This window comes from Aptenodytes forsteri, unplaced genomic scaffold (assembly GCF_000699145.1).
Source record: "Aptenodytes forsteri isolate BGI_AS27 unplaced genomic scaffold, ASM69914v1 Scaffold119, whole genome shotgun sequence".
NCBI classification, from domain to species: Eukaryota; Metazoa; Chordata; class Aves; order Sphenisciformes; family Spheniscidae; genus Aptenodytes; species Aptenodytes forsteri.
The window spans coordinates 12378918-12406511 of record NW_008796165.1 but is presented as its reverse complement, the minus strand read 5'-3'; the positions used below and the strand labels follow the sequence as shown (position 1 = coordinate 12406511).

Sequence of the window (27594 nt, the reverse complement as noted above, 5' to 3'; positions counted from 1 at the left end):
TATCTATTAGTTAGTCATGAGGTATCTAGACCAGCTTGCTTTTGAAACTAAAGACTGTGTACCCCAGGCATACTTATTTCTGATTTGCATATGGAAAAGGCAGTTAAAAAGCTGATGCCCCCATATTACTTGCGAGTCAAGTAGCAAAAGTAAATGATTTATCAAGCAAAGGTTACAACACCTGTGCCTTTTTGTCAACATATACAGAGGATGCCAAGTCAAGTGTTTCTTCTAATAGCTCAAACAGAAATTTAGATTCAAATAACCGCCCAGATAGGACAATTATGCAGTGAGCCGCTGGAGTGGCAGAGTGATGGATGGGGTAAGCAGAGCCAGTGTATGAAAAAACAAACCAACTGAAAAGTTTTGAAGCTGCTAAAACCAGACAAAGCCAACAGCCCTTTTGCGGCTTTTGTTGCTGAATCAGAACTACTGACTTAAATCAGTTTATTTCCTGGTCTCTTCTGTCATGGAGTTGTCATCCTGCTACAACCCTTGTTGACACAGGAAGACAGCCTTTTTCTAAATAAAGTATTATATAAATTCTATAAAATTCCTTTAAGGGATTATATTTGAAGCAATGCGACATAAGTCAGAACACGCTGCTAATGGAAATGTCTACTGCTAATTTTTATAATGCCCATTAAGAAAGGCATGCACTGGTTTTGGTTGTTTAAAAACAGCCCAGGACAGAATGATCCTTGCTCAAACCCAGCCATGCTGTTGTACATTTGTCTGCGATTTTATTCCAATGTTCTGTGAAAGCCCATGAATGCCCATGTATGGGAAATGCGACTTCTGCTGAACAGCGCTGTCACATCCCTGTGCACAGACTCACTTTTGCAGCATTTTAAGACTAATAACGAAGATGCGTAACTAGTGTCTGTAGTCAAATGACCGACCAATTGGAAGAGAAAATCAGAGCCACAAAAAAGCTGACTGTAATGTTTTCTTATAGTTTGTAGCTGGACCGTAATTTTAAAAAAGCAGATGTTCAGATACAGTCTTCATTTTTATTTTGTTGTTCCAGCAGTAAAGAGTTGCTTAACCCTTATATTTAAGCTTGACTTTCAGAAGCTCTGAGTGTTCACTGCTTCCTCTTGTCTAAGGGAGCTGTGTGGCCTGGCAGTTAGTGGTCCTCAGGACCCGTATCTTAGGCTGACTCTGAATGTACTATAAAAATCCTGATGGAAAGCAGCCACCCCAGCTGCTTTTAATAACACAGTCCCATGTGTTTTTATATTTTCATTTTGAAAATATCCTAAGTGATTGTCCTATACACTAATGCCCTGCAAAAAGAGTACAAAAGCATGTCTTTGTTTAGAGGAATGCTAAGTAAATCCCAAATCATTGCAGTTAGTATTTTTACCTCACTTCTCTGATTTAAAACACAGTCAACTTCAGAGTTGTTTCATGAATAAGTAGTGAGTTTTGCTGATAAATTATATATTTAGTATCAAGTGGGTTGTGGTGGTGTAATGATGTATAGAAGCACGGAGATGCAGCTGGAGTCAGAGACTGGAAGTCAGTCTCCTTACCCACTGCAGCATGTTTGACTTTAATTGAAAGCTGTGCTTGAGTATTGTTTTTCACTGTACAGCATTGTTATTCACTATACTGCATTACGTAGAAGCACTTAAAGTAAGGCTAGAGCACTTTAAAATGATTTAAGTCATAAATAAAGAGGATAAAAGTTTAAAGTCAACAAACTTATCTGGGAAACCTAGGCTGCAGGATGCAAGTAAGTTTAAAATATTTTTGAGACTTAATACTGTTGTGTCTTACTACATAATCAATTTACCAACTAGTAGTTTTTCAAGTCTTCTGGAAAAGGTAAGTAGCATTCTCCAAAGGGTTTCAAGTTTCCCGAGCTATGAAGGAAAAGACCAAATGCTTAAGGGCTTTAACAGTATACCTTAACATTCCTGTTTCCTGATTTCAGTGTATTTCTGTGTATTCCAGTTGTTTCCAAAACGACTGGAGAAATACGATTTAAATGTGAAGGCGCATGAAAACTTGTCACGTACGTGAACTGAGTAAAGGAAGAGGCCTAAAAAGTGGGGTGCAGGCTGCGTTTTGTTAAGGCATGAAAAAAAATCAGAACCTGATGGGTTAAAACCCTGCTCTGCACTGCTGGTGTACTTTCTGTGACCCTATTTAATGCAGAGAAGGTTTGAGATTCGATGTAGTTTAACCTGTGCTGTCGACAGAGCTATAAACTAAAGCCCCTAACAAATTGTACACAAAGAACAGATAGCAAGAAAACACATTGTGTTCACAGGCATCTGGTTGCAGCCCTGTAAACTGAAGATCTTTGGTAATGAGTGACTTGCATTTCATTGACAGCGTAGGTTCTGAAGCCATCGCAACGAGGAGTCTGCATGCATATACTGGACTGTAGCATGTGACAGCCATTAATCTGTACACTAATTATTCAGATGCATATAAATGATTTGAAAGAACTTACAAGACCTAAAAGTAGTACTCCCCAATTTGCTAGTTATTTTATTTATTACTTTTCAGTCATCGCAACAAGCTCAAAACAAAATTACAAATATTTCTTGCTGTTGATCTTTAAAAGAATTGTAATGTAGTCAAGCAATCGCTTAAAACTACAAACTACAGTTGTCCTAAAGTACTAGTTCTGTTCACTTTTTTATACCTTCTCCCCCACGATAACGTGATATTAAGCACAGACTTAATTTTTTCAACATCTGGCTCAAATTAGCTGCTAACAAAACTGCCAACAACTATTTTCTTAATCGACCCTGGGAATTTGATACAGCTTGGAAAAAGCACATTTAAACCTTGTCCTTCTCCTAAAGAAACACAAATGTTTACTTGAGCTTCTGATTTGACCATAGCAGGACTATGAATTCAGTTAACCCAGCTTTATAGGCCTGCCTCAACTGGACTTTTTTCTCTTTGTGTAAGGAAACAGATGTGCTCGCAATTACAAAATCTCCTGCTCACTCAAAGCCCACCATGCAAATGGCCAGCCAGAATTTGAGTCTATTTTTTTACATGGAAGTCATTGGAGCAGTCTCCCATTGTATTTGGTGGGGGACTAAGGTGCACTGTTACCCGATGGGTCTCTCTGAGCTCCCTTTGCATATGCAATTGCATATGTTCCCTGCCTAGGGAACAGGTTGGAGCAAGTCTTTGGAAACTCAGTCCTAGAGGAAAAAACCTGTGCACTAGAAGCCAGTATCTTAGAAAGCAAGAGAGATCTTTCCAGTTATGAAAGCAGCGTTATTACTACATAAGCCCAAAAAAACACAACAGACAAACAAACTGCAAGTGACATTTCACTGTAGTTACTGAGACCATGTGGGTGAAGTGACAGCAGCAATGCAGCTGGCTCCGCGGGGACACGTTAGAGTACACTGAAGAAGAAGAGGCTGCAGGCATACAGAGAAGTTGAAAGCGGCCCACCTGAGTCTGTTGAGGGATATTTACAAAGCTTGGATCCCGTGGTCCAACACTGACGAATCGGTTTGCGGGGGAGGTGCTGGGTGTCGAGTAGGCTGTGAAGGGAAGGGACACATGCGTTGAGGAAGCGGCACTAGATTGCACACGAACAACACCAAAACACACTGTCTCAGAGCCACCTAAGCAGATGTTTAACATAGAAATGTGCAAACGTTTTAGAGAGCGAGAGTTTGGTTTTAGACACTGGAAAGGTTTGGTCTTAATGATGGGGATATAAACACGTAGGGGACTGGGCTGCTGAGAGAGGGCTCCTTGCCAGGCAGGACGGCAACGACGTGCGCTCAGGGAGAAGTGTGCTGGGGTCACCTGTGCTGCTCTCTATCCCAGAGGAGAACCGCTGCAGGCCTTTCCATGCTGGGCTAGCACAAGAGACTTCTGTAGGTCCTGGTATTGCCTGACTGTTTTCACTTGAATATGTGGTATCTCTAGTTTTAATGGAGTTTTGTATAGCAGTGACTTTACTGAAGTGCTTATTAACAGAATCAGACCCTTATTTCATGCTAATCCAGCATTCTCTCTCGATATAAAGTTTTGGTTTTCATACTGCTGTGGTCTGCACTCTCTAAAATGTTCACTTGATGTGTTTGACAAACTAGGAAGATCCTTTCGGTAAAAAATTAATGGGTTGCAGTTTCACTGGGGTGGTAAGTGCAATCACTCTGAAGGCTGAAGCTGCCTTTAAAAACTGGAATGGCTCCCATAAATGTAAAGCTATTAAATGCAATGCAAGCCAAGAACCCAGATTACTTCCAAACTTGAAGTACTTTAATGATTTTATTGTTGCATTATATTCTCCACTGCAACTGTCCACAATGCCACGTACTTCCACATCCAAAAGCTTTCAATGCATTTTCAGTCTTCCTCTCATTTGAAAATCCCCCATGTAATCTTCGCCCTTGTTCAGTTTTTTTGCATGTTCAGATCTAAATTCAAATAACCTAAATAGATGCCTTAATACAAACAGTGATTCTGTCTATTTTAAATAAATTTATGGGAATGCATTCTGCTGAATAAAATCCCCAGACAATCTAACTATCCAATGAAGAGACAAAAAACAATGTTAAAAGGAAAGTTACTTGCCAAATTCCAGTCAGGCTAAATATAATGTTCAGGCCTCAACGTTACAGAAAAATACAGCGAGTTAAGAGTCAGAGAAGACACTGAGTTGTCTGTGTAGATGAAAGCCTGTTGCCTTTCTGAAGGCAAAATGTTCAGTGAAGAGGCATTACATTGGAGGAGCGTTTGGTTTAAGACTGTACTGAATCAGACCAATGCTCCACCTTATCCCCTGTCCTCTCTCTTACAGAGGCCATAAGCAGATGCACAGGGAAGAGTCAAAACAGGTCACATATTTACTTTCTCATATTCTTTCCCACCCTCTGACTATTTTCAGCTCAGGGACTCCCTGTATTTAATGGCCCACAAGGGATTTCTCATTGATGAATGCCCAGTCTGCCCTTGAACCCATGCAAACATTCTGCATCCCACAAAGCCCTTTGGCGAGGAGTTCCCAAGTCTACGAGCATGCAGAACCCCATCCTTCCCTTCCCCTTCTACCCAAGTCTCACAAACGCCCCATGATGCCTCCTAATTCTTACAATTATATGAGACAGCTTCACTTTCTTAAAGAGCATTCCCCTGAAATCACCCCAGGAACTGCATATCTTCATTTCTTATTGATCTGAGGGGAGATAAGGCTGACTCCTGACTTCTAAGAATGAATTCTTCCAGTGAGGTGAGCTTTTCTCTCCAAAAAGCTAACACTTTGCTAGTACTTGCAAAAATCATGCAAGGAACACCTTTCCTTCACAAAGTTTTAAAGGAATTTTTAAGTGCGCTACTTCATTTTTCCAAGATGATTTTGCAAATTGCAGTGCAGCTTGCATATTAGAGCGTGAACAGGTACGCTGGTTGTTACTCATAACTGCAAATCAAGGAAGAAATGAACTGAGTAGATTTGGTGAGATGTTCTCCTTGCCTTTTTACCATCTTAATTTGCTTAATAATTCAAAGAAGCCACAAATTTGCAAAGGGTATATCTCTGTTGCTAGTGCCATGTATTAAGATTCTTCTGTACTGTTTTATGGTGAGGTTTTTTTTTTAACTAACTACTGAACCCTATGTTGTGCAAGACTACAAATTTCTTCTGCAGTGAGGAAAATTAACTCAAAGCTCAAAAATCAAACATCTGTTGTTTGGTTCTTCTACTCTACTTTTAAGGAAGCGGAATGAGTGGAGAGGCCATTTAATCCCTTGGAGCAGGTAAGGTAATCCACTCAGAAGGGAAGGAACTCAAGATCTTGTTTACAGTTCCCTATTGGCAGATACTTTTGCTGTGATATTTGGTTGAAAATCAAAGGGAAACCATCAGAATGCTGTCTTAAATGGCTTCTCTGTTCAAACAAAAGTTCTAAAGCATTTGAAAACTGTATAATATGCACAAAAGTCCCCTCAAACCTTGCTGGGTGAATTACTATGTATACCTTTCTTCCATAATGTTCCAAACTATGTTTAACTTGCTTTCTGAAAATACTTGGATGTCAGCCTGGTATTTTCTTAAGGTCATGTAACTACATTGCTAGAGCCAAGAAGTGAAGAGTACCAAAACGACATATATGCAGAGTAGGCTTTACACTGGACTCTCCTAAGATGCTAGTCCCACTTCACTGTAAAATGTCATGAGATGTTTGTGGATTGTAAGGGGCCATTTTGGTTCAGAATATTAAGTTGACATGGAATACATATTAGCAGTGACTCCTGTTACGGTGAAATTTGGTTCAGAAAAGGGAGCAGTACCGAGTGTTGCTTAGACGATCACCAATACGGCTTCCAGCCATATCTTACTGTCTTCATATAAATGACATGGAGGTGGGATTCCTGGAAGTCTTGCCACTTCTGATCCCTATACTCTGTTCTGAGATTAGGATGGGGCAAACTGCTCTCACTGGTTAAAGCTGGGTCATATTGTATTATAGTATACATAGGCTAAGCCTATGGTGGGGTCTTCAAATTCTTTTTTAGGAAAGGGAAAAGCCAAAGCATGGAAAGGAACAGAAGCCAGGTATCTTAGGCAGATTTCCTGATCTTTATCAGCTTTGCTCCATGGGAATTGCATAGATCTACACCAGTTTACACTAGCTGATACCTGGCCTGTTGGGCTTGAATAGAAACATCTTCCTGCCCAGCCTAGTCTTTCTGCTACTGGAATTCACTAAGGATTGTTTGCAATATCGTAGCCCATAGCCAAGGGAATGAATGTGATGCCACAAATTTGCTATGATGCTTCACTTCAGGAACAAGCAAAACAGGAGCTGGCAGAGAAAGAACATTTGCTCACACAGACAGCTTTGATATCTAGCCAAAAAGGCAAGAAATTGTATGAAAGACAAGACAAACAAACAGTTTTGGGAATGTCATGTATTTTAAAGTTGCCTGCAGTAGGAGAATGTTAATTTAAAATATACTTTCCTGAAATAATTTCTATTAAGTCTAGGAGTGTGTCCTTTATCAGACAGTTCTGGATTAAAAGGATAAACTTTTGGTTGGTAAAGATGATTTGGGTGAGCGATAACCTAATGTACCACTAGGTCTCTCTTTTACAGACCAACACGACAGGTACATGTGCTTGATATGAAGAGCTGTACTGTTTCACAAAGGACTAGGAGTCAGTTGAGCCGTTGTGGAGTTGTAGTGAGAGAATTAACCGGAGGAACGTGGTGCAATACAGCAATTCCTACTGCAATGCATTCTGCAGCTGAGTATCTGAGAGGGAATTGCAAATTCTAACAAATTAAATGATACAGTCATAACCCTCTTTTTCATGTATGGGGAAAGGAGCGAACAGAAAGCTAAAATGGCTTGCCCAGAGGGCGCTGAGTCAATCCATAGCAGAGAAAGGGAGAGAAATCCAATCTGATTATGAATCCAGTACTATAGCCACAAGATCAGTCTTCTCATCCTGACACAAATGCTGTTTAACACGAAAACTCCTTTGTGCAAAGGGACATTAACCAATAACGATCTTGCCCAACAAAGGAAAATAGCTAAGTTTCTCCCCATGTAGAGTTGTGAACCTTAGAAAATAACATTTAGTTTAAAAAAGCTCTTTAAAAATCATGGTGTACAGGATGGCAGTATCTTAGACTCTGCATTGGAATGAGGGCCACAGATTCTAACACTCAGATTCAGTTATGATAGTGATAAAGTCCAACTGGCATGTAGTGGACGTGGTGTTTTCTTTGGGCAATGAGATATTAAACCTAGAAACTGTCAAGTTCAAGAAAATAATTGTATTGTGTTTGTTATGGGTTACCAACCAAACAAAATCAAGAGAAGATATGAGATAAGATATTTTTGGGACTACTTCTGATATCAAGGATGTGTTCTATTGAAAAGGCTTTTTATAGAGGAAAAATGAACCCTCCCAGACTTCATGAATCGCATCCCCATTGTGTCATCTCACTGAGGAAAATGCTGGCTTTCCAAAGGGATAGGATTTTGCAGCTGAAATTTTCAACTCCCAGAGCATGCCTGGCCACCCAGTAGCAGCAAATCCCTGGTGTGCATCTCCAGGGGCTCTTCCTTCCTTGGACAGCACTAATGTTCATGTTTTGGTTAATGTCACAGCTGGAGAGTTTCACTATTGCTCTGAGAATCATTAACCACCTTGTTGTGATTTTTAGCTCTCATTCCCAGGAGACCATGCTGTATTGAACAGCTGCTCCTGGCTCCTGCACCCCTCAGGAGGGCCATATTCCAATTTTTGGTAGGGCCGTAACTGCATTTTGTTTCTGCAGAGGGCTTTCTGCTAGACCAAAAAAGGGAAGGAGAATGGAGAAAATGCCAACCCCTTTCACTCCGTTTCCTGGGGGGGGGGGCTTCATTCTCCTCCACAGAGCTAAGGAGAGAGTCTGGCCAAAATCTAACATCATTCCTGCCTTTGTTGCATAAGTGACTTTCCAATATCCTAAAGCTCTGCAGGGCAGTCAGCCATAACCCAGCGACACTCCCAGAACTGGTGCACTTGAGCAGTTTGTAACCATGGAAAACACCTTTTTGTGCGGCTTTTATGAAACTCTGGTGAATCTGCATTTGCTATTTGAAGGCCAATATTTAGTTAAGAAAAAAATAAACACCGATGAAAATGGAGGGTTGGTACTGATTGACACACTAAATGGAGTCCAGTGGGCCCTTCTGGTAAACTCTCAGTGCAAGGCTAGGCACTTGGTTTGTTTTACTCTTTATGTGGCCAGCCACTTCCACTGGCTTGGGTATATATGTAATATTTTTTTCTTAGAAAATATTTCTTATAATCTACTTTTCTGTAAAATTTTTCCCTAAATTAAATTATATGCTTCTTTACAACTCAAGTCACTATTATTCAAAACCCTTACGAAAAAGGAAGATGCATGCCTGAATATGTGTAGAACTATATGTTTAGACATCAGCATAGCTAATTAACAAACAGTAATTATTTTCCTAATCTTTTGCTTAAATACCATTAACTGGCTGCTCTTGAAAAAACCTCGATTCCCAATTAACGTGGCAGCTGTCTGCTGAACACTGAGCCACAGTGACCAGCCCAAGCTGATACCGATGGGTGGTGTTCTGCGAACTTCAGCGGACAAATGTCAGTTTTTATGCCAGCTGAGAACCAGGCCAGACACGCATTTAGCTTGTTTACATGATCACAGTATCACAAAAATTAGGTATTAAGATTACTGCTAAAATGATGTTGGGAATTTTTTTCTTTTAGACACCACACACTGCCAGTAAACTGAGTCACAACCGTAATGACAAATATACATTGACCTAGTTTCATTTTTCCCGGTTCTGAAGACAAGGAAATAGTAAGGCATTGCTGACTATATTCAGTGATAACTATGACTAAATATTAACCTTTTAGAATCCACCGCTGAATCTTATTGATAGGACTTAAAAGACGGTACCTCCCGTCAAAGAGCATCAAAACTTCCTGATAGCACAAGTGTTGGTCTAAGATCAGAAAGAAGAGTGGAGGGGAGGGAATGAATCAACTTCTTAGCTCAACAAAAATCTGATCAATTCTAGAAGATCACGTTCACAATCTTACCAGTCTGTCTCACACTAAAACCCATTTTAACTTCTAAGCGAGCCAGAGCATCTTGCTGAGTTTGCAGTTGTGCACTATCGCGTAGCAGAAGGCAATGCAAAACTCCAAGAACTACCAGATTTTAAAAATGCCCCCTGGAACCTGTGCAAATCTCCTGAACAGTATACAAAGCTTTAAAAATGTAGGCTTCACATGGTCTGAATAGCGAATACCTCTTTGCACATCAAGCAGTGGCTGCATATAGCATTTAAATAATAAACTTGAAAAGCACACAAAGGGATTTGCTCTTTCGATTAGATTGATTTTTGTTTGTGGATGTTATTTGGACTCCCTTCACTGTGGAACAAGTCCCCTACAGTTGCCATTAAAGCACTGAAAGCTTCCCTTTTGTTTTTAAATGTCAGTTTGAGCATAGCTTCATTAAATCATTTCACAATTAACTCCCTGAACATCCAGACTTTTTTAAAGCATCAAACCCAGCTGAATCGCATTTGTTTCCCAGAAGAGTGAGTCCAAAGTGGTATCCCCAAGTGTGTATCCAGGAATTTGTATATTTGACTTGTGGCTACACAAAATACATATGGGAGCTGTGTGGGTGGTGGAGAGAGGATTAAAGCTTTCTCCCTGGGCCTAAGAAATACCATAGCTTCTTGCCCAAAATGCAGGGCTCGGGAACCAAGTCATAAGGGAAAGACGTCTGGGTTAATCTAGGAAGACTTATTCCCAAAAGAACTATAAATGAAGTGAACTCAAAGGAGTTGTTAGTTTAGCCCAGTATGTATAAGCAGCAATGTTTTCGATGAGGCTATCTGTCTGACTTCCATGTAGTATCTATCCTCTAAAACCTGGCTTGAGATAACAAACTGCCTTCTCATGACAGTAAACAAGATCCCGAAGGTCCCAGGTCTGTGTCACAGCTTAGCTACTGGCCTTGATTTCTCTCATGCATGGTTATGTGAAATGCCAACAAAGCAGAAATGAAACTGTAACCTTAAGCTAACTCTTTTCTCGTTAATATAAAAGCAGCTCAGAATTTTGTCCATCATATACAGAGTGGAGAGCTCTCCTACTTCCTGAGAGCTAGTCCAGTCCTCATCTCTGAACAGCTGATACACGGTGATCGCAGCACATCACGCACTGCTGTTAGCCCTTGGTTCCCGCTGCGTCTATACTTACTTGGAGAAGTGGGAGAGGTGGCCCCTCCTTCTGTTGATGTAGTTGGAGGTTTTGTGTCTGGCACTGGCAGAGGCACAGGCCTAGCCATTGGTGGCGGAGGTGGTGGTGGCAACATTGGGGTAGGAAGGAATGGATTGTGCACCTTGCCTTGGCTGCTACCATTGGGCTGCCAAAAAACAAGCAAACAGACAAAAATTATACTAAAAATCAGCTATTAGGAACCTCTGGCAATAGTTGAAATCTAGTTGAAAGCTATGTGCAGTACATTTACAATTACTTGAGAGGTGGCAAAGAAAGTGCTGTGTCAAATTCTCCATTGACTTCAAGGAACTTTGTCTCAAACTCTGTGAACCTTATGAAACTATGGAAATTCTCGCTTTTAAACATTTGTCCTATTAGCAACTGGTCTGAACTGCCCTGGGTTAAATTCTACTACTCTTTGCATTTCCTGCAGCCACTAACTCATGCTTAGTGAGAGCTGAAGCAGTATTTTTGACCCCTTAAATCCCCCAGTTTCATGCCTCTGTTATACCCTTAGGATATCAGTGCCTAGGACTTGAGTGTAAATTTCTTAAAGATACTGCTCATTAAGAGAAAAAACAAGCATTTTTGGTGGTCTTAAAAGTCATGCTGCTATCTTATTACAGGAAAATGAATGAGTATATATTAAAGTAACTGCTCTCCCACATCCCTTTTGAGTTAGCAATAGTGTAGCTCACAGTTTAGTTGCCATTAGGATCATATGGAGAAACGACTGAACTTAGAACTGCTTCATTTTACACATTAGGAAAAAACCCCCCTCCATTTAGTCTGGGATGTGGTCAGTCACAGGCAGAATGGGCCCAGCTATACAAGTGTGGTCTTTCAATTAACCACCAGAAAAACCTGTCCATAAGCAAAAGTGTTTTCAAGTATCACAAAAACAAGAAGCAGGCTTAAAAAAAATGCCACCCCTCCCCCCAACTTGTTAAGTTTATATTTTAAATGTAATACAGCCTGGACACTTGAAAACCATACAGAGAGATGCCAAATACCATTATAAAGAGAAAGTAGGACAGCCTGTGAATCAGGTGTTCCATTTTAGTGACAAAAATGATGAGATCATTTTCGACAGCACTCTGCAAATTGATCTCACTGCAGTTCTTCTGGCACTGAGCATTGGCTTTTCCATTGATGATAAAAGCTCAGCTTTAAACACAGATCCATATTCTAAGTACTGCTAAAGAAAATAATGTTTTAATTCCTGTTAGGGTTTCCATTAGCCTGAATTACTGGGGACAAAATACTCATCCTGGCAAATGCTTAGGACCTTATTTTCATTTCACCTGCTTTGGCACTGACAAAAGGCCTAAAAGTCATGTGGGTGCAAATCACACTTGTGCTAGAGCAAAAATGGTTCAGGGCATAAATAAGACTCGAATTCATCTGCATTTAACTTAACAGCACTCACACTGACTTCAAAGACTGCAGTTAACTAGTGTTTGCAGTAAGAAGTAATCCTTCAGGGATATTTATTTTTCCAACATCCAGTACCTTTAATAAACTAATATATTAGTGACATCTCTCAAACACTATCTTGTCTCACAATTAGGTCCCTTTCCTGCCAAGAAGACCCCTGCTGTATGTTCATTGTGAGTGTGCTAACAGTTCATAATGCTGAATGGTTTGGGATAAATTAAGCAAATGAATACTCAAGGAAAAAGAAAAGCACTATATTGATTTGTTGTCTAGACGTAAATGTATCTGCTAACATATTGCAGACATTATTCAAAGCCAGTACTGGCTGGAATAAGTAGAGTCAGTTTTTCTGCTAGGGAAAGGAAAGCACCGAGAACAATATAGCTTATTAAATAAGTGTAATAAATTAGATGCTAATAATTAAACTAATTCTCATTAACACTTTCAATCGTATGTATGTCAGGAGAGAAACAGTAATTTTGCTAGTTATTACTTCATTGGCTGGAAAAAGTTACATGCATTACATTTCATGAAATATTCAAAGCATTATTTTAGATTTGATTTACATAAAATTTATAAATTCTGTATTTGACCGGAATGCTATTTCAATAATAGCAAGATGATTCACTTTGTTTGATTAAAAAAAAAAATGAAAATGGTTATTTGAAGCTTTGGAACTCTGCTTAATTTTTCATAGAGATAAGGGGAAAAGATAACTGCTTACAGAAATAACAAACCATAATAAACTGTACTTTTAACATCTTGAGTTCAAGTACTGGTCAACTTGATCTAAAGTGCTATAAGGCAGTATTTTTTTTTTTTTTAATGAACTTAGCTGATCTGAAACATCTGTTTCTCACCCTCCCTTTTCCTGCTTCTTCCCCCCCACTATCCCCTGAACTTCAAAAATAATTAATAAAAATTATTCTGCCTTCATATTTTGTTAACCCTAGTTCCACTAGGGTTACAACGCATGCAGCAAAGTCATTTGTGGAGGCACCCAAAAGGTCACTGTATCACCGGCTTCTCTGACAGTTTAAGTTAATTTCACCACAATGTGGTCGAGTGTTTTTTTGGGGAGGATTTTTGGTTTTTCTTTTTAAATATTTTTGCAGTAGCAGCATTTTTTTCTTCCAACGACTATTCAAGGTGTGTTCCTGTGTGCGACATGCTGTTAAAATAATCCCATAATCCCATGGTTAATTTTACATAGGACAAACACTTCTGAAGAAATAAAAACAGCTTCCTTACATTTAGGAACCCCACCTGTCCAGCCTGCTGACCAGCGTCGGGGCAGACAAGTTGGACAAACTCTTTCAGAGTCTCCTGAGGATGATAGCGGATTGCTGGGTGTGAGAAGTATGGCCCAGGCTGTTGAATAATGGGTGATGTTGGAAAATGAAGAGTCGATGGTGTTGCATGTGGACTTGCTATAGGAAAGAAAACAAAGAAGTTATATAGAGTTTTGCCTTCGGAAAATAAAACAGTTTAAATCTACTGTAGTTTTACTTTTAGTCTTTTTTTAAAAGTACAGTATTGTTTATACATCTAATGTTCACAATTAATATATTAGACCACATCGTGTCCTACACTCACTTCATCTAGATCCTGAAAGCAAATGGAGCCAGACATTTTGAAGGATTTTCTGAATTTTTAGTGGACACGTATAAAAGAATCAGCAGTCCTTCGTGAAAGTGAAAACTATTCATCACCTTAAGAGCAGTCCTCATCAATCAGGCAATAAAAAAATGTATTTGGGAGATTAGGGTTGATTTAATTGACATTTCATGTAACTTGGATTTGCACATATGAATCCATTTTATATTGTACTATAAATGGTTGATAATTTAAAGATGGTCTAACACTTCCTGTTGTTGGGGTTTTTTTCCACCTCAGTTTAGAAACATTTAAGTAATGTGTTTTCATCTAATGAACGTGCATAAAGTGGCAAGATCGTTTTGAAAATTATATTTACATTTCTCCTGAATAATATTAGGCTCAAATCTTCAGCAAGCCCCCTGCTTGCATTCAGGGATGAAATTTAATTTGGTGAATTTATGGGCCAACAAGCCAGCTGGAAAATGCACTACAGTGAAGGTGTAAAGGTGTAAGGTACACAAGCCCATTGGCAATGACAGATTTTACTCTCAGTTGATTTCAGCAGAACTACAAGTGCAGCTGAAGAGCCTTATGCTCTCCTACATTATGTGACACCTTTGCCTAGTTCCTTGGCCTTCAAGATAAATTGGGTTGGACCCTTGTTAGCTAACAGTGCTTTCCACTGTTAGTTGTCACCATGAGGTATCAACTGCTGCCACTCATAGTGCTACGAATTCTCCCTTTCCCCTCTAAAATGAGAATTCACTCTTCCTTTAGAATGGCCAATTAACCTGGTTGCACACAAGCTCATCTGTAAATCATACTTTATTTCTCACCAAACAGTCATCATTACATCCCTGTTGCTCCCTTGGCATGCTATCCTAGTAATCTTTCAAGGGTGTCCATGTGCACTTGTACACCACACATAACTGATTAGATAAAGGCTATGCAAGGGAGGTAATATCCTACAGAAACTCATGTGTTGGCTTTGAAGTAAGTTAAATATACAAGAGGGAAAAAAAAACCCCTTGGCACTTTTCGAAAAATTGGAGAGATGCAGGAAAGTTAACTAAAATCAAATACAAATGAGCAAACACTAATTTCATGACAAATGTTATGAAAACGCCTCACTTAAATAAAAGCTAAAATCTGCTTCTTAGTCTTGTTCATTGCCAGTTTAATAATATGACACTTTATTAATAATTTTTTCTTAAGCATTATTAAACCATTAGCAAACTCAGAGCCTGAAGATGTGGATAAAACATGTACTCAGAGACAGCAGCAAGGAAACCTACTGCATTATCCTATAAACATTTATTAAGGGTTGGCTGGGCAGCACTTCTATGTACTTCTTTCTCCACGACTGGATAGCAATGATTGCTTTGACACCACCACCAAAAGGAACTGCACTCATGCCTGGGGTGCTGATATGGGATGAGTATGAAGCGCTCATCCTTGCCATGAAAAGCTCCCCTGTATCCTTGTTAACCCCACGAGTCTTCCCAGTCTGCTCCCCTTAATACTGTTTAAAATATTCACAACAGAAAGAGAAACTCATACTAAATGTGTGGTACTAAACCGGAAAAGACCACTGAAAAAAAGCATGGAGATGAGAAACCAAAAGGTAGCATGCAGCCTTCAACTCTCTCTGATTAAAGTAGATGTATATCCAGTGAAACTCTTCTGAAAGCATGGGCTATACCTATCTTATAACAGCTAGGTATCGCGTCATGTGGGCTGAACTGGAAAACAGTGTTTTCCCACAGCCATGCTAGCTCTGCAATGCTGCACTTGGGAAAAGGAAACAAGAAGCAGCATATCCCACACTCCTTGTATGGAAATGTTGACAGCTATTCCATGGCCAAGGCAAACACCTGTGTGCCCAGCCTGTTCAACCTGTCTGCACATCTGGGCTTATCACTTGTTTTTTACAAACCTAGTTAATTATTTCTTATTCACTTTTAAGACAAATAGTTTTGTTCTGAGTTTGCATCTTAAATTATAGTATATTTGAAAACTCTTCAGATAAAGAACCCAAATCCTCAAAGGAAGAAATGAAGGCTATTTTCCTGTCCCCAAACTCCTGGGAGAGGCTGTAACTTTGAAGTGTGCTATTAAAGGTAGAGATAATGTGGGAATCACCTTAATAAATGTGGGTGTCTACCATGGAGCTAATTATCTTAGAATCAATGGAGAACTAAACAGAACTAATGCTGTCTAAGTTCATGGTTCATCTCATCCAAAAACAGACCACTGCCTTTGACTAGACTTCATTGACCACACTGACTGGCTCACCAGTGGATGTGAAGGGAGCCCACTGGTACTAGCTCTGAGGTAGATACCTCCAGTCTACGCATGCACCTTCAGTTAGGTGAATTCCACCCAAAGTGTCAGCCTCTGATCTCACTTACGCCAACCCCTGAGGTGTAACTGCTTTAATGACACTTTACAGGTATGAATGTATTGTCACCTTCTCCTGGAAGCCACAGTCATTTTAGAGCCTGTAAAAATATTTTGCCACAAATACTCATTCAACAAAAGATGGTGGTAAAGATTTTGATGACTACAACAAAATCTTCATTAGCAGACAACATTTCTGTCATTTTTTTGATATAGAACATATTCTTCCTCTCTTCCTTCGTATCTCCTTTTATAGTTCCCCCCTTTCTTGTATGCCAAATGGAAGATGAAGGATGAAGATAAAAGTGAGAAATGAAAATTTATGTGGCAAACATCTAATTAAGTGAAAAATACGTTGGATTTTTTAAACATTTATTAAAAAAAATTCATTTTAGCACCAGCTCTGTTAATACTATTTGAAATTGTTATCCAACTGCACTGTCCTTTGTACACATCTGGGAACAAATTCATTCCTTTTCTTCCGCTGGGTGAAAAGGAGATAGAAATGCTATTTCAATCAAACAAGAAGGAATAAAAAATTGTACCCAGGGAACGTGGAAATTCAAAGCTAGGCCTGAGACCACACTGTATTTAGCTTTTCCAAGGTATGGCTTTTCATTTAATAATTTGATTTGCTATATGAAAGACATGTTATGGTTATTAGAAATACTCATAGGCATGTAAGTAGTGGGTCTTTGTCTGTTGCCTTGACCTCCTCAGCATGTCAGGGTAGAAAACAAAGTGGAAAGCATTTGTCAGTGATCTTCCCAAAGAGAGAGAGAAGAAAAATGAATGCAGAAACGATCAACAATAATTCAAGAAGGTAAAGTGCTGCAAGAAGGAGAAAATGGTTCCTCTTCAGAGTCTTGGCCAGCTCCTCAACACAGCCTTGAAGGGCTTTCTGCTGATCACGGGAAAGACTGGGGGAAGGAAACAAGACCAAATAGGCATCAGTCCTCAGTCTGTGCCTTATACTGACATATAGGGTTCATTTCCTCAGAGTAGATGGATTAGCGTAAGAAGTAATGAATGGAATGAGGATCTCCAAAAGGTTTGGTTTTGCAGTCTCTGACTGGGAAAGACCAAATTTCTCAAGTGGCAAAGGGAAGGGCTGTTTGATAAGAGGAAGAATCTACTACTATTAAACTGATCAACATTACAAGTGTGCCTGCCTTATATTAGAGAGAGGGAGTTAAATGCTAAAGTCTAAAAACTGCTGGCCCAGATACAGACCATTACTCTGATAGCTGTGTTGTGGTCACCAACTCTGGTGTATGCAAAAACGGCCTTTCAAACAAGTTCTGAGTGCAGAACACAACCGTGTTTCCAAATACATGGATCCTCACAAACATTTTTAATCAGTTAAAGGACGTGAGGTAGTGGAGTAGGATGTTATTTTCCCTGTTAGCCTCTAAAAGGGGCAAGTGACCATGCAAAAGCCCCTTCAGTCATGATTTTCAGAAACGCTTAATAAAAATTATTAAGTCATTGCTTCTGAAAACCATGCCTAGAGGGATGCAAGTTTTCCTGTGTATAAGAAGGGGCTATTACTACTTATGTGCTTCTGATGGGATATTACAAGTCTCAATCAGTGATGCAAATTCTTTGAGATCTTCACATGGAAGATAAAACAGGTCTTTGTCTATTATTTATTTACTTACTGACTTATTATTTATGTATCCCTAAGCAGCTCCATGCTGCCAAACCATATTTCTCTTGGCGTCTTTCAGCCTGTGACATTTATATTTTATTATTGACCTCACTAAATGACATAAAATACAAGTTCTACAACCTATGAAAATACGTGTATTCCAGATCAGAACTTCATTTCTACCTGCTGTAGGTATGGAGGAGTTGGACTATCTAGCATTATTAAATCTGATATTTGTGTGGGGGGGTTGGAGGCAGGAATTATCCTTCCATCTCAAGGCAAGCATAAATATTTCAAAGCACACGTGATTCTAATTCCATTGAAGCTCATCTGAAACATCCCAGACTTTTTATTGAAAATGAGATGATAATGTATGGTGACCTGCAACACATATACCACTATTTTAAAACTACTGCTATTGGGCCAGGTAATTATGCAGTACAGCTGTTGCGTGCTATACTGGATTTTTTAGTGTTTTATGAGTTTGTGGTGCTGTGCAGCATAGAAGTAAGAGGATTTTTCAGAACGCTGAATTCAAATGTCTGATTATGCAGGCCTGCTTGTCTTTTCCCTTCTTGATTTGTAGTAGCCAATAACAAACTAACTAACTAATAAAATAGGTTGCATTCATTGATTAGGTTAGCACTTCACATGTCTAAGGCAAATGAAGAAGAGACAAAATTGTGAATTCTATTCAACTGAATGATCAGATAATAAAGAACCAGTTAATCTGAAACAGGTTATAGTTTTCGTCAGAAATTTAGTACCCTTCTCAGGCCCTTCTCCTGGAACAAAGGAGCAATTCTAATAAAGACGCATGGGATCCTTTCTCCCAGGGAGTGCTCACTGATGTGGTAAAGGGATTTCATGATCGCACCTGCAGTGCTCAGACAGATTTCTCCACCAGCACAGCCCAACATATGGGGGAGACATATTGATCCATACACCTTCCATCTACTCTTCCAAAAAGCCAAAAGGATGAAATTTCTTTCTTCATAAAGTCATTTGAAGTCTTTGAAAGGGTCCTTTAGTGTTGCTCTTCTCCCACTCAGGAAAAGCCTACTATCACCGTGCACTCCTCGCCTGTTCAAAGAAGTAGCGGTCTGGGGAATGAAAACCACTGTTCCTTCACAGGCACAAGGTGTAGTCCATCAGACCAGGCCAACAGTAGATTGGCTTCACTAGGGCACAATGCTCAGATACCTCCTCTATAAAGTGATAATTAAGTTTACTAATAGCTCATTAAACATTGATCAATCTTCCTAGAAATGGTAACATTATAATCATAATGAAACAGGATCATTTTTATCAGCTTGTTTTTGAGGCCATTATAATTGGCTTCATTACAATTAAGAAAGTATTTCTTTAAAAGTCATTTCCCTGGAAATGTTATAGAACAGTTTGTTCTGCTAGATATTTCCACTTCAGGCTTCTAAGTTGCTTTAACTCTCTGCATGCTGTAAGCTTTCTCCTAGCATTTGAGTGATGCAAGTGCCAGTTCAAATTATGCAAGATGTATCCCACCCTTTGTACCCCAAAGGTACTTATTCTGAAAATTGACCATATTAGAGTACTAATTGGCTAAGCCACCATGCTGGCTGATGTGAAATGCTTTCAAACACCATGAAACAGCTGTGTTTATCGGAAATATGAAGAGTGACTTTTTAATAAGGAGATCTGGCAATAATCCAAATTTCTTGAAAGGAACTTACACTTCTGTGTATAATACAATACAAGAGGTAAAGAATAGAAGCCTAAAACAATAGTTTTAAGCCCACAGATTTTTGTGATGAAAGCAGTTACCCAAACAAGAAAAAATAATTAAGAAACTTGGGCTGGGATTTGCAGAGGTCCTGAGAGAATTCATTAACTGCTTTTGAATTTCAATGGGAGCTGCGTCCTCGTAACTCTTTCAAAGGTTTCTCTAAGTCCCCATTTTTCTTACTGCCTATTAGGAATAGACTTTATGGTGATAAATGTAGAGCAATCTGTTATTCAGGTTAGCAAGGTCTTGCCTCTACTTAAATATTGAGCTGCTGAGGGTAGGACTGACCAGTCCTAGGACCAGCCCTTTGAAGGGAATTCAGCTCACTGGAAAACTTAAGTACTGCTTAAGTCCCATAATGGTGCAAAGGGACTGTTTAGTAACATGTCTGTCAGGTCCATGGATGAGCTAAGTTCAAACTGATCCTGCCTTGCATTCCCATTTGCAGCGAGAAGGCTGGGAAATCGTGGGGTGGGAAAACAAAAATAGGCCTTACCCTCTTAGCATGGGTAAAATTTAGGTATCACTGATACTTACTTCCACATTATGTAGGCAAACATAGATGAAACATTCAAAATATAATATAAACAGCTGACCAATGCAAGAGATATACAAATACCCTAAATATGATGGATGGAGGATCTGTTCCTGCCCATGGACATCAAAAAAGAAGGACCGAATTGCAGAATATCCATCTCTCAGCTCCAGAAGTCAAGTGCAGGTGGTTGGCTAAGCACTGCTGAAAAAACAGACCCATGGTATCTCCTAGTTGGGGCTGGCTATCAGCCCCTTTTTGCTGCTCTGAAGACCAGAGTGGTATAAGGCACCTGGACCCTTTGTTCAGAAATAGTCCTTCTGTAAGAGATTTTGCAGTAGCAAGTGGGAGGCAAAAGGACATTTTGCCAAGGCCCACGGAGTTCCTAGCAAAAGAAAAATATGCTTAAAGCTGTGTTTGGGCACAGGGTTTATTGGTGTACTCTGGATTGTTGAGTATTACAGGATGCTTTTGAAAACCTGTAGAGCTGAACTGAGCGCTGGTTCCAGATTCTGGCATAGGCAGGGGGCCAGTTAAGTTAGCTATTTTGAGCAGATTGTTTTAAAACATGTCAAAATTCTTCTGCCTTTGGGAGATCAGAATACTATAGAACTGATTACATAGGTACAGAAATAAAAATCATACCTATAGAAAGTACTCCTCTCTTCCAAGACCATAGCTAGAGGTCAAAAAAACCTAATTTAACCTATTTGTAGAACTCCTACTTCACATCAAATGCTGGCAGCTTTTGCATATTGTTATTGTTTTTAATACACATGATGTATTCCCATATATAAGATAAAAACTACTGCTAGGAGAATATATCACGCCTTTCTTATAATGAAATGCAGTTGATAAGTTTACAATAGAAATGTAAATTCTCTTAAAACCCACAACTTTTATGTGTGTGATGATATAATTCTGCTTTGATACTAAAAAGGGCATGGTAATGGAATCTGTGACTTTGGAGTGATATATTGCTGTTAAGTTAATAGGACTCCACATTCCCATTTCTAATATCAGTGTTTTTTTCCCCTTTCATTCTGTAGATGGTAAGCTGATACTACATAAACATTGTTAAAGCTATAGTTCCACGCTACAGTAATTCACTTAACTTTAACATGATTTATGGTTCTGTCAATAGAGGAGGCTGAAAATCCAGAGCTCTGATGCTTAAACATGGGTTCCATATTTAAAGCAATAATGTGCTTTTTGTGTGTGTCTGAAGCTAGAAGAATTTAGCATAAAGCAGAGATAAAAATATTATAGTTCACTGCACTGTTTAAAGCATATAGTTTAACTTCACGGATACATCAAAGAGAGCAAAGAAACTGACACAGAATCAGTAAAAGCATGGGTAAAATACTTTGTTCCTGCAGCACTTTATTTTTGTATTATTTTTTAGGGATGCATGAAATCCTATTAGTATTTTTAACACTCCCCTTTTTTCATTCTTTTGCTCAGTTACATCAGCTCCTTTTGTCAGGATGAGTTTAAATCTGGGTCCACTGTGTTAATCACCCCCCATTCTTCTTTCTGGCACTTACCCTCCAGGCATTTTGCCTCTTTAGGAGATTAAGCGACCAAGTCATCTTGTTGCTCTAACATGTCCTCACTGGAGCAACATATTAACACAATTCCTCTGCAAAAGAGCCCTCTTTAGAAGTTTGCTGCAGGGATGACAAATTAACCCAGCATGGTGTCCCACACATCTATCTCAGTACAAATTATTAGTGTAATAGAGCTTTTAGTTATGCATTTATCTAGTAATTATTGAACGGTTATACAAAACGAAGCTGAGCAATCATGGCCCTTTATGAGGCAATCTCAGTGGGTGGCCTTACAGTTAATTTAGGATAGGACTGTCGAAGCAGTTCACTCACACACAAATTAGCTGAACAGTCTGCTCCTTTAAATATTTCCTATGTCACAGGCTAACTCTTCACAATACAACAAAGGTAGAGTTTTAATTACACGGTTCCTGACTTTTGTTTAGCTGAAGCTTTAACTGTTTGCAAGCCTTCCTCTCTGCCCTCCCCTGTCTGGGACATGGGAGTAGATGGCAGTTTGGGTAGGGTATCTAGTAATTACTAAACCCTGACCTTGGGGCCATCTGTTAGGAAACTGTTTTTCCTTCAGCATCATTATTATTTCAGAGTGAATGGAGGAAATCAAAATCTTCACCTACACAGCCAGCTATCCTGACATTGTAAACTGGAGCATTGCCTTTCACTGTCGCAAAAGCAATGCTCATCTGTTGGTCAGTGTTATGCAATTTATGGTTTCTACCCAACTTTCTTACCCTTGTGGTGTGGCTCTCTCATCTTTTGGCTTACATTACTGTCCTGGTTTTGGCAGGGATAGAGTTAATTTCCTTCCTAGTTTACCATCCCCTGATCTGAGGGTCTATAGTGAATTACACGGTTCCTGACTTTTGTTTAGCTGAAGCTTTAACTGTTTGCAAGCCTTCCTCTCTGCCCTCCCCTGTCTGGGACATGGGAGTAGATGGCAGTTTGGGTAGGGTATCTAGTAATTACTAAACCCTGACCTTGGGGCCATCTGTTAGGAAACTGTTTTTCCTTCAGCATCATTATTATTTCAGAGTGAATGGAGGAAATCAAAATCTTCACCTACACAGCCAGCTATCCTGACATTGTAAACTGGAGCATTGCCTTTCACTGTCGCAAAAGCAATGCTCATCTGTTGGTCAGTGTTATGCAATTTATGGTTTCTACCCAACTTTCTTACCCTTGTGGTGTGGCTCTCTCATCTTTTGGCTTACATTACTGTCCTGGTTTTGGCAGGGATAGAGTTAATTTCCTTCCTAGTTTACCATCCCCTGATCTGAGGTGTCTATAGTGGAATGAACTTGCACCGCTTTGTTTTTGTCAAAATTCAAAGGAAAGTAGAAGGTTACATTAGTCTGCCAGCTGACAAGATTGAGGAGCAGCCACGGATAGTTGTACGGAATAGGATATTACAAAATGTCCTTTTACACTGTGTAGCTCTGGAGCAAGTTAGCAGGAATTATCGCTTTGATTTGCTTGAAGGTGACTGACAGGACAGCTAACAGGCACTGATATTTTGGTGACCCTGTGGAGAATTTTGATAGAGAAGGGCACAATGTCTTACCAGATATGTGACATAAAGTTTTTGCCACTTTGGCACAGAGAATACTATCCTGCAGAGTTTCCCTGGTAGGCCTTGCACTGATAAAAATCTCAATGGCAATGCTTATTATGGAGGAAATTAATACAATGGGAACCACTCCATTAACTGACTTTCATCCCTTCTCTTTCTGCTCACACCCCCACTTCCTTGTGTTCTTCCCTTTGTGCTTTATTTCTTGTTTCTTCTAATTGTGTTTCTCCTTCATTTATCTTCCTAACATACCATCTCATTCTTATTTTTTTTCTTTCCTTGCCTTTTCTTCCTTGCTTTTTGGCTTGCAGGATCTATGCTGTCATATTCTGTGGAAATGCTTGAATGCTCTACAGCACAGGCTGCTGTATATCCTAGGTTTACAAGATCGTGGTCAATTTAATGTTTCAGCCAGCTCCAGATATAAAGTCACTAGAGTGTAAGTAGCAATACATGGAAGCCTAAAACCACTTATGTAAATATTGCTGTCACCCATAGTAGTTAAATCCTTCACTGTCTGGTAAAGAATTCAAGTGGACTAATGTCTGGGAAACTTTGTAAGATGCCAGCAATACATGATGGCTTTGCAATACTGGAGTACTGTGGTGAGCTACACTGACCACCAAATAATCTAACTTGCAGGTAACAAAAGTACACTGCATAGGAGATAGAGATCTAACTGCTTGAATTTTCAATGCTTTGAAATAAATTCTAAAACTGATAGCGATGCTAAAGCCACCCTATAGGTGATCAATTTACCATCTGCCAGACACTGAATCCTAACCACACTGGTCCAGAGAAGACATATGGTGCATTCATAGAGTCATGCCCAAAAAACTGCCATCATCAAGTGAGGCTCCATGAATCACTTTGCTAGCTTATCACCAAAGAAACTTGGATCTTACCACCATCTGTTGGAACTACTGAAGAGTCACTGAAGCATTGGCATCCATGCGCCAGCACTCACTGCACATCTGGTCCTTTGGTCAGCCAGCTCAGATCCTCTCTGCTGGCTACTGCCCAGCTGGGTTGAGTACTGGCAGCAGCACCAATGCAGATAGGAAACTAGTGCACAGCCTTCCACAACACAGTACAGTACAGACAATTTCATGAGAACAGAGGTTTTCCAACTGGTTCATTGAATGGAGCACCTTATAGCTAAGAAATCCTCTTAAGGATCTACTCCTCCTCCAAGCAAGTTTTGTTTCCAAAATGACTCATTGTGGGGATCACTGAGAAGGGCACTCAGCATCCTGGGATACCCCAGCATAAGATGTGCACTGTGTTCTAAGGAATGTTTGGAAGCATGTGAAAGATTTGGGAATATTCCTGAGAAGTTATACATCACTGGTTGTCAATGACAACACCTGCCATGAATAGTCTACAGCTTCTTCTCTGCTATTTTGATCATGCTTTACAAATGCATCTCATATACACATCCAAGTGATAAACTTGCACATATGAACATCAGAAGGAGATTGAACCTTCTTGTAATTGTTCAGTTGGCTGAGGAGCTTACTCTGATGGTGACCTACTTACTCGTGACTTTCCTTTCTCTGAAATATCTCTGCAGACTGAAGATTAAATCCTGCTCACTCTTTTCTGAAGACCACTCAGAATGACCTGCCACTGACCATTTACATAATGTATATGTATCCAAAGACAATGCAATGTATGCACTATATTATACCTATCATTTCTGCAGAAAGGTATAACTTCCAGTAACTAATAGTGGATATGAATTGCTCCAACATTATATCCTCTTATATGACTGCATTATACTCTTTATGTTGCCACTTTTGATACCTAAAAAGCTTCTCTCTTCTGCTTACTGTCCTAAAGTACACTGGAGGGAATGGGGTAAAGAACAAAGCTGGATTTGCAGAAAATAATCCATCTCAGTATATTACCCTTACTAACAGAACGATTTGTTGTAGAAGAGAAATAAACACAGCCAGTGTGCTGTGGAAGAATACTGAAGAGGAATGTCCAAAAAGAACAAAGAACGAAGTCTAGAGCAAGATTTTTCCAGGATGATGACACTTAAAGAATCCATGGATTTTTTCTGAAAGTCTGTAAGACTTTGTTTGTGAACAAGCATAAAACAGAAGATGCTTCCAAATGATGTCGCAGAAGAACAGTTTTTGCTTAACCTGTTAGGAACCATGATGATAAGAAACTGTGTTACTTCTTTTTGGAGTTAGTAAAGACATCTTCTTCCAAACAAACAAAATTTGGGAACTGTAATCATTTTATTTGCTCTTTCAAATTCTGGCTGTCTGAATGTTCTTCTCACATAGCCGATGGATATCCCCTGGTGCACAGAAAAAGTCTTGTTAAAACAGACTGTAAATGAGATTTAAACAAGACGTCACCAATGATACATTTCCTCTCTCAACCACACAAAAATCCAAAATACAGAAGGTCTAAACAGGGGCAGACAAAGGCATTCAATGATCTTAAAAAATAAGTGTGAGGTAAAACATAGCTAAATAAAGAAAGGCCTATTAACTAATCAATCAACAACTCACATCTAAAAGGCTGAACTTCTAAAAGATAGGAATTCAGAGTCAGCTGATGTGCACTGAACACAATGTTAATGGAACTTTCATATTATTCATACTTATATCACCAATTATCAAGGCTTTTAAAAGAAGAGATATTTGCCAGATAGCTCAGATCCAAATTTCAAGGGAAATCTGTATAGTACTTAGATGCCTAAATATCTTCTGAGGATCTAGGTGTGTGTCTAAGGGTAATAAATAATTTTTATGGGATTAACCACAACAAATCAAACTACAGTAAGTAGATTTAACAAAGCACAAAAACTCATGAAGTGCAATTCTGACCTTGCTTCAACTTAGTGCAATTCCACTACTTCACGCTGCATCACCTGGAGCGTGCAAAGAGGCTCCTCCTGGTTTATGCTGCCCTCAGTAAAACCACACTAATGCCAAACAGACATTTCAAAATAATTTCTAGCATGAATTGCTAATATGTCTTTTTATGCTTCACCATTCGACCAATTCCTTAATAATCTGCTCTAAATGAGACAAAATTTCATAGCAGAAAGAAACATGTCACAACCATTCATTCCTATTTTTATATATTCCAAAGAGGTTTGTAAGAAGATTCATTCATTTGTGTATATTACTATGCCCAAGTGAGTTCCTTTTCAAATGTGAACTGAGTATTGCATTTAGTTTTCTAGGCTAAATGCAAATGCATCCTTCTAACAAAAATGTATAAGCACATCTAGACCCAGAGGACATCTCTTTTACTTGGAAAGTCAGTCAGAAGAGTACTGTGAAGAAAACTAGCCAAAGCATTGCAGGAACCAACTTCAAAGGAGTCCCCTAACAAGGCAGTTCTTCAGCACACTGATACCAACAACATGAGCACTAAATGACTGGCAGAAACAAAGCCATAGTGCTGGAAGACAGGAGTGGTTGAGAAGTGAGTGATGGGTCCCTATCTCGAGCAGTTAGACTGAATCTATGTTTTGAATGGACACAAGCAGAAGACACTCTCTGTAACACATTCTGTCCCTTTTCCCACCCTCTTCAAATAAAACCCTAAGCCCCCAGAAACCAGTGTTTCCACCTTAGGCACTGTTGAATGGTCATCGGGAGTTTTACCAAACAGCCCAGCCTAGCAAAACCAAACACAGGTCTTGACAACTAAAACCTCTAGGTTATCAAGCTTCTGAAGCACAGCTTCTCACTGAGTGGGTCACACGTGGCGATGACTTTCCGTGGAAAGGTGCTGGGACGGACACTGGGTGCCGTGGCTAACATTTAAGCTGCTTGGGGGCTCTTGGGTTAGGCCTCACCTCTGGGTCCTGTAATGACAGGTCGATGGTGCTGTGTGAAAGCCGTTCCAAGGGAGGAGGTCTGCGAAGGCGAGGGACTGCTGAAACCAGACTTCTCTGACTTCTTTAATGTAGTTGGCGATGGCATTCCTGGCAAGAATGATTGATAAGTGCAATTTAATAATGCTAGGTCATGGAACGACAGCCTATGCATTGTGAAAGTGGGTGCAGAAGCAGCTAGATAAACTTAAAGGACAAATGAAACGGAATACAACAGCAAGCTGAAAGCTCACTTTTATTTGTGGTCTTTTTTGAGGCAGAAGCGGCCATGGTTTGCTCTGAGCAATGAGTACTAGAAGGCAGCCATATTTTTCTTTAAATCTGAAATATGGATAAGATGCAGCTTATTATTGCTACTGAAACCTACTCTGCTTTATTTTTAGAAATCTGTAATAGCTGGAGCATTTGGATTTTT

General features: G+C 39.5%; 1 protein-coding gene across 1 annotated transcript in view; it reads right to left on the bottom strand.

Annotated features, from left to right (window-relative positions):
• Positions 1-27594, bottom strand: part of NFIA (nuclear factor I A) — a 271739-nt gene that overhangs the window by 27435 nt on the left and 216710 nt on the right. Inside the window, exons 9-12 of the mRNA XM_019474142.1 lie at positions 27141-27269; positions 13484-13647; positions 10760-10925; positions 3436-3527 (exon numbers count right to left, since the gene is read on the bottom strand). Coding sequence (XP_019329687.1) covers positions 3436-3527; positions 10760-10925; positions 13484-13647; positions 27141-27269 — 551 coding nt within the window. The remainder of the gene's footprint in view (positions 1-3435; positions 3528-10759; positions 10926-13483; positions 13648-27140; positions 27270-27594) is intronic.